Below are 15,881 nucleotides of genomic sequence, written 5' to 3'. Positions count from 1 at the left end.
CTAGTCAGTGTCTCTCTAGCAAGAACCTTAGCAATGAAAAATGAATAATAAGTGAGGGATATAGAAGTATTAGGGGCAAAGTTATCTTGGTAAGGAAAATACATTTCAGGCAGAGAAGGAATGGACCTGGTTGGTGAGGGCTGTTTTGTTTTCTCCCTTGTGTTTATGCGTTTTTTATGTGGCACTTTAGTAAGTAAACCATAGTTAATTTTGGTGTGGTACTAACCTGTGTGGAATTGCATGAATCATGCATCTTCATTGGGCCTCGTTTTTTATACTTTGTAAAAAGCAAGCGATAATACAAGCTTTTCCTATAAAAATGTCTTTAGAAGGATCAAATTAGATTATGGATATAGAAACACTTTGTAAAATGTAAATGGTATATAAGTTAAAATATTTATAAATTTTTTCCTTTATGTTGTAAATTATGTACTTTTCATCTGTGCTGTAAATAATGTATTATTTTCTTCAATAAATATTATTAGCCTATTATTTAGATGGTATAGCTGAGGGTCAGAGAGGTTAAGTATCTCACCTAAGGTCATACGGCTGGTAAGTTTTGGAATTATAGTGGAAACCAAGTAACAACCAACCTTCAAATATTATACTCTTTTCACTAATACTGTGCTGCAAAGGAATCAAACACCTTAATTTAGGAGTGAAATATCATAACTGAGGTCTATAGAGAATTAGAAGGAGGCCATTTATTTTTAATTAGTTAGAGTAACAACAAGTATTCTATTTGCAAGAATTGTATTTAGTATTTTACATATATTATCTAATTTAATCCATACAATTCTTAACATATTATGTAAGTGAAAAAGTACTAGATTAAGGAAACTGGGCTTTCTCACTAGTTTGCTATGTTAACTTAAATTTTGTGGATTTTTGTGTTTTCAATTATAAAAAGGATTTTTAATGTCTTTCAGCTTTAACGTTAAGGCTATGACTGAATTTTTTTTTTCTTCTTTCTTTTGTGAGGAAGATCAGCCCTGAGCTGACATCCATGCCAATCCTCCTCTTTTTGCTGAGGAAGACCGACCCTAAACTAACATCTATTGCTAATCCTCCTCCTTTTTTTTCCCTTTTTCTCCCCAAAACCCCAGTAGATAGTTGTATGTCATAGTTGCACATCCTAGTTGCTGTATGTGGGACGCCGCCTCAGCATGGCCGGACAAGTGGCGCGTCAGTGTGCGCCCGGGATCTGGACCTGGGCCACCAGTAGCGGAGCACGTACACTTAACCTCTAAGGCATGGGGCCGGCCCCAGACTGAACTTTTTTTTAATTTACCTTTTCTAACTTTTTGTAGATCATGGAATGCTCACACATATGAAATCTCAAATAATAATGTAATATAATAATCTGTAATGTAAAATAATAATTTAATATATTATTAAAGCGTGGTGGATAAATGAATTTAGTGACTCAGAGATTTATTAACCGGAGGTAGAGAAAGTGAGGCTCAGAGAATTTTAGTAAGAAGCCCAAGATCGCACAGCAGAGATTTGAGTCCAAATCTTCTGAAGTCTGAGATCAGTCTTTTTGGTACCACAGTCTTACCCACTTTTCTGAGTCTGTAGTGGTAGGTATGCTGATGAAGAACAAGAACACTGGTAAGTGAGAGTGTGACGAGTAGAAGAGAACAGAAAAAGTGTCTTGTAATAGAGTATTATTGTCAATAAATGTTATTCAATGATGAAGAAGTAGAGAACGTGGCCAGTTTAATGCCTAAGTTAAAGATGTTAGAAATTATGTTACTATATGTTTCTTATTATACTATTTTTTCACAATTCTCTTTCTTTTTTAAGACTCCACTAGAAAATGTACCAGGGAACCTTTCTCCTATTAAGGATCCTGATAGACTTCTTCAGGATGTTGACATCAATCGCCTCCGCGCCGTTGTCTTCCGGGATGTGGTAAGTTATGTCTGCGTGATTTCCCAGAAAAAAACTTTCCACTGTCATTTGCATAAAATAATTTAAAATTTTTAAGAGAGCTGCATATTAAAACTAATTATCGTAATGTCAGGAATTGTAGGTTTAAACGTACTTCTGATTGTAAAATGGTTGAGCCTTACCTTTCTCAGAAAGCTTATTGATATATTTTTTTAATGATGTGAAATTTTGACGATTTGTATGTATACTAAGAATAGGGATAACCTTGAAAAATTATAATTCACTTTATCTTGAATAACCTACTCCTCTCTTTTAGTATGTCTTGCTCCATCACTAGGAACTGAATATTTTGTTATTATCATTGTTCCTTGTATTATGAGTCAAAAGGATTAATTCATTAAGGTGTTACTGGCAATCACTTTTTTGGGGGGATAATTACTTTTGAAAGAAGAATCTGCATGTTAAAAATATAGATATCTATGAGAATTTGAGTTAGAAAGGTAGCCTAATAAATCTTAAGGGAAAGATAGCTTAAGGAGACAGTTTCATGGAACCCTCCAGTTATATAATCACTTACTCAAGGTAAGTAAAAATAGGACTGGCCTTTCCACAAATTGTGTAAAAACATATATAGTATTTCAGAGCAGATTCAATGTTGACAGAACTCCTTAATATAGTTATTATTTATAAGCCACTTTGGATTCTGTTTTTCTTAATTTTAATTGATGATTTATGAAACAGAAGAAAGTTTATGTTTTAAATTTACATGTAAGAATAAATTGGATGGAGTACTCTGTACTCTAGAAAGTGGTTAAAATGTATTTAAATCATATGGCACAATACTGCATGGTAGGAATATATGATAGGAAAATTGTCACTCTTTAATATATATCAGTTCTTATAAATAACTAGGAAAATTACAAACATGCCAAGAGAAAAATAGACAGTGGACATAAAATATGAAAGATAATTTAAACATATGATAAAAAGTCAGTATCACCAGTAGTCAAGAGAATGAAAATTAAAACAGCAATGAAATATTTTTGCTATTAAATAAACTAAAATTTTAAAATAATAATAGCTAGCATTGCAAAGGTGCATTGAAATATATTCTGTCATATACCACTGGTAGGAGTGTAAATTGGATAAACTTTTTGAATATCTCTTTACTAATATGTGTTAAGACTCTTACAAATGTTGATGCCCTATGATCCAGTGGTTCTACTCAAAGTTATTTAATCTCATATGCTCATCATAGATGTCAACAGGGAAATTGGCAACCTTATAAATGTCCAACAGTAGATTTTCAACTTAATAAATCATAATATGTTCATTCAGTGGGAAACTATGCAGCCATTAAAGTTATATTTTTGAGGGAAATTTAGTGATGTGGGAAAAATACTCATGATAAATTTTAAGGGAAAGCAGCGGTATACAAAAGTCTTGTATTATACAAATATTACATTTGTGTGCCGAGTGTATGTACATGCCATGCACATGTGCATCTTTATTAAAAAAAAGAATAGAAAAATGCTACCAATGATTATCTCTAGGTAAACAGTTTTTATTTTGTGCTTTATCCTTTTATACTTTCTTGTATTTTTCAAGTTTTCTATAATGAACCTGTATTGTTTTTGTAATTAAATAATAAAAGAATTTTCAAAAAACGGGAGATAAAATACATGATAGTGTAAAAACTCTGATGTAAGAATCTCACCATAATCTGGACTCTAATCTAGACTTCAAAAAAAAAAAATGACTTACTCAGAATTTAGCCATTTAGAAATGGGAATTACTCATCCTGAAAAAATGTGTTGTGGAAAGAATGTTTAAATGAAGCATGATTAAAACATGGAGCATATCTTCATCTCCAAGAGGCGCATTCAAAAATAACATAGAAGGGGTTTATGTTAAGTGTGACATTGTGTTTAAATTGTTAGTAAATTCTGCAGTAGGTTACTATGGTAGGTTATGATAATTTTTCTAAGATTCGTAGATATTTTGTAAAGATGTTGGATAACCCAGCAGTGGTGCTTAGCTTTCTTCCTGAACGAAGGGAATTAAGTGTACCCTGGTGTACTTTCCAACCATCATCAAGGTCACGTAACTTGTGTTGACTGGGTTTATACTGTGTATCAGACACGTAAAATGTATTATCCTAAGCTTCCAGTTACAGATTAAGAGAAAGTTAAGAGTCAGAAACATTAAGATCACAAAGCTAGTATGAGGTACAGTCAGAATTCCAAGGTAGATCTTTCCAAAGCATTCTTTTTTTCATCACCATGTTTCATAGATTCTAAGACACAGTTTTTTTTTATTTTTAAATAATCTCTGAAATTTGGAAGTGTTGTACAATTGATATATTTTAGATTTTAGATTCAATTGTAAACATTTAACATGATTTTAGATTCAATTGTAAACATTTAACATGATTTTTTAAATTTTTATGAACCAATAGTCATTTTTAGTTGCCTTAATTTCAAAAACAAATGGGATCAAAAATTTGGTTTTTAAGGAAAGGTATATGTACATTATATATATAATGTGTAATATATATATCTGTGTGTGTATAATATATATGTATTTATATTATATACATATTATAATATATACATACACACACAGATATATCTACCGATTAAATAACTGATAGAATGTAACCTGGGGGTGGAAATCTGTTTCTTTTTCCTCCAGTCTTTCTCAGCTGTGTTACTTTTTAAGTATATAATTTTCTTAGTAAGACTACACATGTACACATGCACACAGACTCTCTGAAATTTAGACATTAATTGTAATGCAAGGAGTATGCATTTCAAATACTTCATAAGAAACTATATCTCTAGAAAAGCTGTCTGTCATTCACAGAGTATGAAATACTAAATTCATAGTATTTCAGAACAAATTTAATCTATTTTGGTCATGTTCTACATTCGCTGTACTAATTCTGTTTCACAATATTAAATCATCAGTAAATATTTCTCATTTGCTTTCTTTTCTGACAAATGCACAAAAATTCTGAATCTTGTTCACATTGTGCCTAAATGAAGTAATGCATATAAAGTGCCTGCTAATGGAGTTTTTAGACTTCAATGCATATTCATTTTCCTTATTTCTATCATACTGTTTTTACCTGTTATCTATGGGCCGCAGTAATTACTTGCAGTTTCGATTTGAAGTATCACCTTTACCTAGCTTTTAGAAAAAAGGCTTTATAACCATTTACATTTGATTCCTTAGACATAGTTTAATTTAGAAGTGGTATTGGAGGTCGTATAAATTTGCCTTATTAACAGTTTTTTCCTGTAAGATGTTTATGTAGGCTTTTTGGATAGAGCTCTCAAGGTTGTATGCAACCCTTTATATTTTTATAAAGCATACATATTATAAAGTTATCTTCTCTACTAGACTGCATTCTCCTTTTTTAAAACTATTATCTCTGTATCCTAATTTGGCCGATCTTTATCAGACCTTTTACCACTTTGCTGCTCTCCTCTGGAAAAACTCAATTTTGTCATTGAGCTTTTGAAATTAGGAGCCTCAAATATTGGCAGTCTTTTAGAAGTCATTTTTCAATGGAGGATAGTGGGACTGTTACTTCTTTTTATCTCTTTATGCAGTGAAATATTGCATTAACTTTTTCTTGAGCTACCATATCACACTTCTAGTTCATATTGAGCTTGTATAAAATTTATGTATTATGCTCCCCATTGTTTATATCTCCGCTAATTTGTACTCATATAGTCTCCTGCTTAAGTAGTATGTTAGAATTGTGTGTGTATTCCAATTGTAATACATATTTTATTTTATTAACTTTTTTCAGTTGTAACATTTGAAACTCTTGAATTTTTTAATCCAGACATTAAATTGTTCTTTTCAACTTTGTGCCTTCTGCATATTTTATAAATATACATATTCTGTTTTTATGGAAGTAATGGATAATAATGGTGAAAAAGAAAATAAAATTTTGTGGCATATTCAGCAAAATTTTAGCACCTCATTTTTTTAAAATTTCATTTCAACCTATAACTCAGATGATATATTCCTGGAGTTCTGTATTTATACTTAAATGATATTTAGTAAATAACAATACATACTTAGCAAGTTTTAGTAAAAGTTAAATGTCATATTTTGCCTCCATAAAGAAAATGAAATAGGAATAGTTTCTTGTACTCTAAGAACTTAGACATTAAAAATTTTGACTATCAAAACTGCCTTTTTGTTTTATACAGGATGATAGCAAGCAGGCACAGTTCTTAGCTCTAGCTGTTGTTTACTTCATTTCGGTTCTGATGGTTTCCAAGTATCGTGACATATTAGAACCCCAGCGAGAGACTGCAAGAACTGGAAGCCAACCAGGTAGAAACATCAGACAAGAAATAAATTCGCCAACAAGTACAGGTACTTAATATTTTTAAAATTATTTGAATTTCATCATTTATCTCCTTTTTACTTCATTTTTACATTAAGATTTAAACTGGTCCTATTCATAATCACCTCAAATAATTATAAATAGGTGGTATATAAATGCTAATTTAATATTCTTTAATTCCACAAAAATGTGTGAATGATATTTCCATGGTAATTGCTATATTCTCATTTTATCAGTGCAGTTTGGTTTTAATGTTTTTCATTTATTAATACAAATCATTTATACTACTATTTAATATGCAAGTAACTCATATATTTCAAATGTATTACTTTTAACCTTTATAAACATGAAAGTAGGAGATCCTTGTAAAGTAGTTCAAGACCAAGAATAAGCCAAAATATAAATATTTATAGCCAAGTCCATAGTATTCCTCTCTCTCTCTCTCTCTTTCTTTCTTTTGCTGTGTACAGTTATTTTGGCATCTAAATATTCTATCAGAGATTCATAGTAAGCAAATATACATTTTAAACCTTATACCAAAGTTGCTTCAACTGAAATCAAAGACTTATGGAGAATGAACCATCTTGAGTCATATTGTCTTTCTTATCTAGAGAACATTCTCATGTTGTAGGAGTTCTTGCATTATCAGCTTTGTCTACTCTGCTTGAAAATGATAAGCTCATTTTCTGGCAACTAATATTTTAATATCATGAGGCACCTCTATCAATTGCATTTACTTCCAAGTGTTTATATCAAGGTTGTTTCTCTGTTAGTTGCAATGTAACCTTGGTAACCCAGTGGTTATTTTGTTTACTACTGGATTAATTTGTAGTTGAAATTGTCTCTCCTAAGTGAATGCATATGATATATAAATAAAATGGATATTTTAAAAAGTGAATAGAAATTAGTGGTCAAATCTCTGCATCTTGTCTTCCATGAGCATATTGTATCTCATTTACCTTTCATTGCTGTTGTGGAAATATGGATTGTGTGTTAGCTATAATACTTTGCTGTTGCATGCTGTGTTTACTTTGAACACATAAACATGATATTTCATTATAGTATACTTTTACTTTTAACTTTATTCTTCAAATTAAACATTATCCTACCATTCCAGTTTATGTCTTTTGACCATTTAAAACAGTGACTATATTTTCATTTTTAATGCATTCATATCAGTCATATATGTATAAAATGAGCAATATTTTATCGAACCTTCCAGCTTTGATTTTCTTGTGTGTTTGTCTCTATGTATGTTGCTAAAATTACTCTACTTAAGTATATTATTTCCTTTCTCTTAATACATAACCTCTTTCCTTCCCCCAGAGATGCAGTCTTTATTGCTAGTACTGTTTGCATGTTGCAGTAATATAGAATTGTCATGGATCTTCAGTGGACCGTGTTGCAGGTTGTTACATGCTGGCTCAAATTTGATTCCATGATTTTCTCCACAGTTGTGGTCATACCATCTATCCCTCATCCAAGTTTGAACCATGGATTCCTTGCCAAGTTAATTCCTGAGCAGAGCTTTGCCCACTCATTTTACAAAGGTAATATTGACCTCATCTCCTGCCCTGTTTGGGTATTCTTATTTCATCAATTGTTATACAATAAATATCCATAATGTAATTATTCATAAACAAGTATACACCTCAGGTTTCATGGGGATATGATATGTTGTATTTATACCTGGATACTGAGAGCAAAATATAGGTTTTGTATTTATATTCCACTACATTTCTTCAAGTATCATATGCAAATTAAGGGTACCAAATTATATGTGTAATAATATGCACAGTGGTGGCATCCACTAGAGATTGCAAGAGAGCCACACCTTAGTAGTGGGACTAAATTAGCCCTAAAATGAAGGCTACTCTAGACTCACAAGAAAAAAGCTTAAAAATAAGCCTTGAAAGCGTCAGACTGACCTATAAGTTACTTAACTTTCTGTCAGAACAAAGTTCCAGCTCTCTTTAAAGGAAAACAAAAAATTCTTCACCAAACGATGTAAAATCAATCCAATGTTAAGCATCCAATAAAAAATTACTAAACATGCAAAGAAGCAGGAAAACGTGATGCATAAGCAAGAGAAAAAAATCAGTCAGTAGAAACAGATTCGGAAAGGACAAGGATGATGGAATTAACAGATAAGGACATTCAAACAGCTGTTGTAAGTAGATGTTTTTCAATTTAAAAGAAAAAATGAACATAATGAGGAGAAAAATGGAAGATTTTTTTGAAAGGAACCAATTAGAAGTTTTAGAGATGAAACATAAAGTAGCCGAAATGATGTCTCTGGGTAAGATTAAAATCAGATGAATCTCTGCAGAACAAAGGATTGTGCTAGGCCGAATTCTGCACACACCTCCAAGATTCTTCCGTGTACACACCTTGCATAATTCCTGTGACAGTGAATATGATGGATTTTACTCCTGTGACTAGGTTATGTTATAGCACAATTGCTTTTAAGAAAAGGTGATTATCCAGGTGGCCCTGAGCTACTCACATGAGCCCTGTAAAGGCATAGAGTTTTCTCTTGCTGGTTGCAGAACACGAAGTCAGAGAAACTCGAAGTGTGAGAAGGGTTTGACATGAAGGAAGTTCTGCATCGCTGAAATGGAAGTGACCATAAGACGAAGAGCTGAGATCACCTTTTAGGAGCTGAGAGCACTACCCAGCTGGCAGTCAGCAAGAAAGTGGGGGACTTTAGCTTACCACAACAAGGAACTGAATTCTGCCGAAAACTGGATGAATTTGGAGAGGACCCTGAGTTTCACATGATGCCATAGTTCAATGTACTCCATACGCTGGCTAGTGATATGGAAGACCAACTTACAGAACAAATAAAGCAGCAAAGTATTTTTTGTTACAACTTGAATGCACAGATAATTTTAATGTGCAACATTTGACTATCATGATGAAATGAAGGAGAAATTCTTTCTTTTCAGCTTTATTGCATACAAACACATCTAGCTCTAAACTGTATGAACTAAGAAGGATTATTTTAGCTTAGATTAAATGTCATCTAGAGTTTTTTTTGTGTAGAAGTATGTTCCAAAGGCTTAGTTGTAGTGTCTGGAAAATAGTCTGGAGATTAAGGAGCCTGCATCAGAATATCAATGCACTGCTTTCTTTATCAAGACAGGTTTGTTATGAAAATAATTTTAGCTGAACTGCACAGTTGTTTTAGAGGTATAATAAAATTTTGAATTACTTTAAAGCTGATGTGGTAAATTTGCTATTATTCTTTTTATTATGTGATAAATATGGAAGCTAATCGTAAGTAACTGTCATTGCATGCTGTGATGCAGTGGTTATTGAGAGGAAGAGTTCTGTTGATGATGTCAGAACTACACAGTCAACTCTTAGTGTTTTTACAGGATAGGAAACCAGTTTGATTCCACTACTTAAAGACAGCTAGGACTGGCTTCTTTGTCAGACATGTAAAATATTTTTAATGAACTCAGTACTTCCAAAAAGGGAAGGATTGCAACATTTTTTTTGAGTGGCAGAAAAGATCAAAGGACAAAAATAAAAGAATCTTTGAAGCACACAGTTTCTATGATATGTTTCATAGTTTAGTAATAATTATCACAGAAGTATCTTGATCTTTAAGAATGATCTTAATTTTGTTCATTCTTATAAAGTTATCTCCTGTCATCTTATGTATTTGGTAGAGCGTTTTGTGTTTTATTTTCATTAAAAGAAATTCATAGGGGCCGGCCTGGTGACGTAGTGGTTAAGTTCATGCACTCTGCTTTGGCAGCCCGGGGTCCGTGGTTTCGGATCCCGGGTGTAGACCTACACACCACTTGTTAACCCATGCTGTGGAGGCATCCCACATACAAAAATAAAGGAAGATGGGCACGAATGTTAGCTCAGAGCCAATCTTCCTCGCCTCCCTCCCCCAAAAAGAAATTCATGGAATTGGAATCCATTTCTTTCATTGAAATATAATTTATATTTGATTATAACCATACAGGATAAATTACTGGAACTGGTAATTTGAACATTGAGGGTATATTTTGAAGATAGAGCATTTCTATTTGCATTTTAGATAAAAGTTTAAAATGAATATTCTGAGCCTTCTGAGTTTTCATTCCATCAGCATACCGCTGTGACACTGCTTTCTCCATTCTGCCTGTTATTAAAATAAAACAAAAACAGGTTAGCTATATGTTATTCCTGTGAGTTAGCATTATTATCAGTTCAACTTAGATTAGATAAGTTAACAAGCAAAAAGCTTTGTCACATTATAAACCTTAAATATTTATATTCCCAATGTTTGTTCAAAATGTTTATATAGGCATTTCTTTGGGGAAATCACTCTTTGCTTAAAACTTTTTGTTTGGTTATAATGTGTAGTGAAAAAAAGTCACATGTATAACAGCATTTGTCTATATTGATCACCTATACGCACACTTCAGTAAACATGGACAGTTTTTGTAATTATTTTATTTTTCCCAATGTTATCTTTGTTCTGATTTTATTTATTGAAATTTAATTATATGTCTATGGAGTCAAATAATAAAAATATTTATGCTTATATTTTGTGTACTATTAAAAATTTTTGTTTTCTCAATAACTTATTTTTAATTCATTTTCCAAAGATGTCATTTGATGATGGATTAAAAAGAAAAGGTAAATTTTCACACATAGTTTGAGGAGCGCTGCTCTGGACTGCTCTTCAATTTCTTCACACTTTATTTTCTTCTTTTAGCTCATTATCGAGCCTTTTTTTTTTTTTTTTTTTTAAAGATTTTATTTATTTTATTTTTTCCCCCCAAAGCCCCAGTGGATAGTTGTGTGTCGTAGCTGCACATCCTTCTAGTTGCTGCATGTGGGACTCGGCCTCAGGATGAACGGAGAAGTGGTGCCTCGATGCGCACCCGGGATCCAAACCCGGGCCGCCAGCATCGCATCGCGCGCACTTAACCACCAAGCCACAGGGCCGGCCCTATCGAGCCTTTTTAAAAATTCTCGACTAGTACTCTGACGTCTCTCTTCTGTTTTATCTTTGATAGTCCCTTCAATTCAAAGTCTTATCCCTTCTTAGAGTTTCTTCATTGGACTTCTTGTCTCTATTCATTTAGTCTATTTCTGAAGAGAATTTTTAAAATAACATTAATATATAATATAATAGAGTAATATAATGAAATATAATTTACATTTAATATAATACATTCATATAATATTTTATAATATATAACAAATGTAATTTTTCCTTCTAAAAATTTATAAAGGCTTCGTGTAATTTTGGGGACAAAGTTAAAATGTCTTAACTTCCAGTGGCAAGATGACTCTAGTTCTGATTTTCCTGGGTTACTACAGTTGCCTCCAGAGTGATTTCCTCACCTCTTCTCTTACTGACCTTTATTTATTTTTCACAGTTTTGCTGCAGTTTGTTTTAAAAATACGAATGAGTTTATGTCCCTTTTTGACTTAAAATTTTCTAATAGCATTTAGAGTAAAATATCACACGGGCCTGGATAATCTGACTGCTGACCCCCTTTCCAAATTTATCTCATGTTATTCTTCCATTTGCTCACTATGCTACAATCAAACTACCTTTTAGTAGCCAAGTGCTTTTCTGACTCATAGTCTTTGTGTTTTGTTCCTGGTGTTTGGTTCTCTCTTCTTGCTATTTTTTGCATGACTGGTGCATACTCATCCTTCAGGTGTCTGCTTAAAGGTCACCTCCTCACAGAGGCATTCCTGACTAGTGTAGCTGAGTAGCTTCCTCACCACAACCACCCTATTCTCTATCATAGCATGCTCTTTATTTGCCTTCTTGCACTTATACAATTTATTTATTTGTTGTTTATTAGAATGTGTACTTCAAGAGGGTAGTCCCTGACACCTAGTGTGGCACCTGGAAGTAAATACAGTAAATATTTGTTAGGTAAATGAGTAAGCCAGTGAGAAAGCTAAACAGTTTTTTAGAAAGCCGAGTATTGATGGTAGCCATAAAATGTATTTCGTTAATAAACGTGCTAAAGATAGAGACAAGAAACTTTTATTAATAACTTGTCCTAGAAGCTGTAGAAGCTCTATGTTAATTATTTCACTTTAGGTTTAATAAGAAGAAAGTTAATATTTAGGTAAACTTATAAACAAATATGTTATATTAGTTTTCTTCAAACAATTTATTATCAGGGAGAAGAATTAACACAAAATAAAATAATTAAGATAATGTAGTACTGGTTCAAGAATAGATACATGGCATAAACAATCTATAAATAGACGAATTTGTATGATCATTTCATATATTATAAATATCACTTTTCTAATCAAATGGAAGAGGAAGTATCATTTTGCAAATGGTATTGGGATTACCAAATGGAATATCCATTTGAGAAAAATTAATTTATATCCTTATATATTATGCCACATAAATTCCACATGTATTAAAATTTAAAGGTGAAAATGAACATAATTCAAGAACATTAAGATTACTATTTTATAACATAAGAAAAGATGTTTTAAATCATAACATCAAAGGCTGAAGTTGTAAAGAAAAGGATATGACTAAATTAAAGTTTTATATATCTACATGTCTAAATATATTAACAAAATTAAAAGACAAATGCTAACAGGAAAAAATTTACACTTATATGATAAAAGTTAATAGCCTTAATGAATAAAGACCTCTTACAGGTCAATTAAAAGAATATACTACAGTAATGGAAAAATTTGGAAAATACCAGATAGCTAAGAAAAGAAAATGTACAGTACAAATAAGGACAATTTACTTAAATCTAGTAATCAAACTTATATTGAAAGAAAGATGTACCATAATTTGGAAATGGGGCAAAATTTTGAAGGATGAGAATGTAAATATGTGCACTTTACATAATAAAGTGTGTAAACTTTTAAGTATGGATAGCATGAAAATATCCATAGCCCTTGATCTAGTAATTTTACTTTTAGAATTGAATCTTAAGGAAACAATTAAGGACATGCCAATAATTTATATACAAATATTTTTACCACTCAGTTTTTATTTATAGCATACTTAGAAATAAAATTAATACTTATTAAATAAGTTTTATCTTCATATAATCAACACTAAGGTTTTCAATATTGCAAATTTGTTATTTTCTCTTGCTTTTGCAATTATTTTTAATGGATCCATAGTAATCCATGATGTGGATGCATTATAATTTATTTTACAAGTACACTGTCATTAATATAATATTTGTAGAATTCTTATTGGCTACTGATGTTGAATATATTATCTACTTCAGTTATTTACAGGTGAAAATCATACCCAGTTATTCCTAACAAACATTTTTTAAAAATTTCAACCCTTTAAAGTAAATGTCTGTTTTCAATGTTCGTAAAGGTACCAACAAAAACCCCCCTCCCCTCTTTTTTTCTTTCTTTCATCTTCTAGTTTAACCTTTCTTTCAATTTAGTCTATGATTTCTTTATTATATATTTGCTGAATAAATGAATGGTTTCCTATTACATCCTAAGTACTAGGGATATATAATAGTAAGCAAAAAGTCCCTATCCTTATGCAGCTAACATTTTAGTGAGGAAGATACAATTTTAGAAACCACACACTTAAATATATAATTGCAAGTTATGTTGCAGTCTAAGAAATAAAATTACAGATTATTATGAGAAATTACAAAAGAAGAGACCTAATTTAATTTGGAGGTTGGCAAAGACCTCTCATCGAAGTGACATTTATGCTGGGAACCAAAGGATTAATTCAGTTAATTTGGGAAAAAGTATGGGGACAGTGGAATCACATTCCTGAAAAGGTAGCCACATGTTCAGAAAAATTATTTGGATTATTTTGGGAACCTGTGTAGGTGAAACATAAGAATCAAGAGAAAGAGAATCATTATATGAGTTTAGATATGTAGGCAAGAACCAAATCGTGTAGAGCCTGTAAACTATATTAAGGGTAGGGGTTTTAAACTAAGCAGAGGAGTATTGTATTAGTTTTCTACTGCTGCCATAACAAATTATCACAGACTTATTGTCTTAAAACAACACAAATTTATTATCTGACAGTTCTGTAATCAGAAGTCTAGCATGGATTTCACCAGGCTAAAATCAAGGCATCATCAAGGCTGCATTCCTTTCTGGAGGCTCTTCAGGAGAAGTCCTTTTCATCGCCTTTTCCAGCTTCTAGAGGCCACCCATGTTCCTTGGCTCCTGGCCTTCCTCCTTCTTCCTCCTTCTTTAAAACCAGGAACAGTGCATCTCTCAGATTGTTCTTCTGCAGTCACATCTTCCTCTGAACGCAGCTCAGAAGGGTTTTCTGCTTTTAAGGACTCCTAAATCAGATTGAGCCCACCTGGATAATCCAGGATAATCTCTTCTCAAAGCCCTTACATTTAATGTTCTTTTTGCCATGTAAGGTAACATTCACAGGTTATGGGAATTAGTATGTGGACATCTTTGGGGGGGCATTCTGCCTACTATAAGTATCATAGTATGGTTTACAATTTTAAAAGACTATTCTTGGTACAGTGAGGGAATAGATTAGAGGGGCATCAAGGGCAACTGGATGAACCAATTGGAGGCTGCTGCTTTCTGGGTAAGAGATGCTATTGCATAGGACTAAGGTGTGGTGGCAGTGGAGATCGAAGAGGAAGATAAATTACAGGCATACTTTGGAGGTAAAATTGACAGGATATGGTAATTGATTGGATGTGGGGCATGAGGGTATGCAAAGTTTTCAAAGATAATACCTGGCTATCTGGTCTGAGATGATAAAATGGCCATTGATCAAAAACAGGAATGGAGGTAGATAAAGTCAGAGAGAATGATAAAGACTTCCATCTTAGATGTGTTAATTTATTTTTTCTTTTTACCTTTTGACCCTCATCACCCATTTCTCCCACCCTCTAGCCCGTTCCTCTGGCAGTCTGTTCTCTGTATCTACAAGCTTGCTTTCTGTTTTTATTTTATTTTAGATTCCATATATAAGAGAGATCATATAGTACCTGTATTTTCTGTCTGACTTATTTCACTTAGCATAATGTCCTCAAGGACATTATGTCCTTATTGTTACAAATCCATATTGTCACAAATGGCAACATTTCATTCTTTTTTATGGCTGAAGTACATTCCATTGTATATATATATACACCACCATTTCTTTATCTGTTCATCCATCAGTGGACACTTAAGTTGTTTCCATATCTTTAAATTAGTGTTTGCTTCAGATAAATACCCAGAAGTGGAATTGCTAGATCATATGGTAGTTTTATTTTGAGGAACCTCCATACTGTTTTCCAAAGTGGCAGCACCAATTTACAGTCCTACAAACAGTGCACAAGGGTTCCCTTTTCTTCACATCCTCTCCAACACTTGTTATTTCTTGTCTTTTTGATAATAGCCATTTTAACAGGTGTGAGGTGATATCTCATTGTGGTTTTCATTTACATTTCCCTGATGATTAATGATATTGAGCATCTTTTCATGTACCTGTTGGCCATCTGTATGTCTTCTTTGGAAAAATGTCTACTCAGATCTTATGCTCATTTTTTTTTTTTAATTTTTTGTTTATTGCAGTAACATTGGTTTATAACGTTGTAAAAATTTCAGGTGTACATCATTATACTTCTATTTCTGCATAGATTACATCATGTTC

The 15,881-nt window shown here is 32.3% G+C and overlaps 1 protein-coding gene across 4 annotated transcripts in view; it reads left to right on the top strand.

The window, feature by feature from the left end:
• Positions 1-15,881, top strand: part of NBEA (neurobeachin) — a 690,698-nt gene that overhangs the window by 232,346 nt on the left and 442,471 nt on the right. For all 4 annotated transcript variants that reach the window (XM_087436200.1, XM_014791275.2, XM_087436202.1 and 1 more), the window contains 3 exons: positions 1,810-1,917; positions 6,126-6,294; positions 7,720-7,815. In XM_087436200.1, coding sequence (XP_087292326.1) covers positions 1,810-1,917; positions 6,126-6,294; positions 7,720-7,815 — 373 coding nt within the window. The remainder of the gene's footprint in view (positions 1-1,809; positions 1,918-6,125; positions 6,295-7,719; positions 7,816-15,881) is intronic.

The sequence above is a fragment of the Ceratotherium simum genome, chromosome 10, assembly GCF_057802395.1.
Source record: "Ceratotherium simum simum isolate JZ-2026a chromosome 10, ASM5780239v1, whole genome shotgun sequence".
NCBI lineage: Eukaryota > Metazoa > Chordata > Mammalia > Perissodactyla > Rhinocerotidae > Ceratotherium > Ceratotherium simum.
The sequence above is the reverse complement of the archived record's forward strand: the minus strand, read 5'-3'. Positions and strand labels throughout refer to the sequence as shown.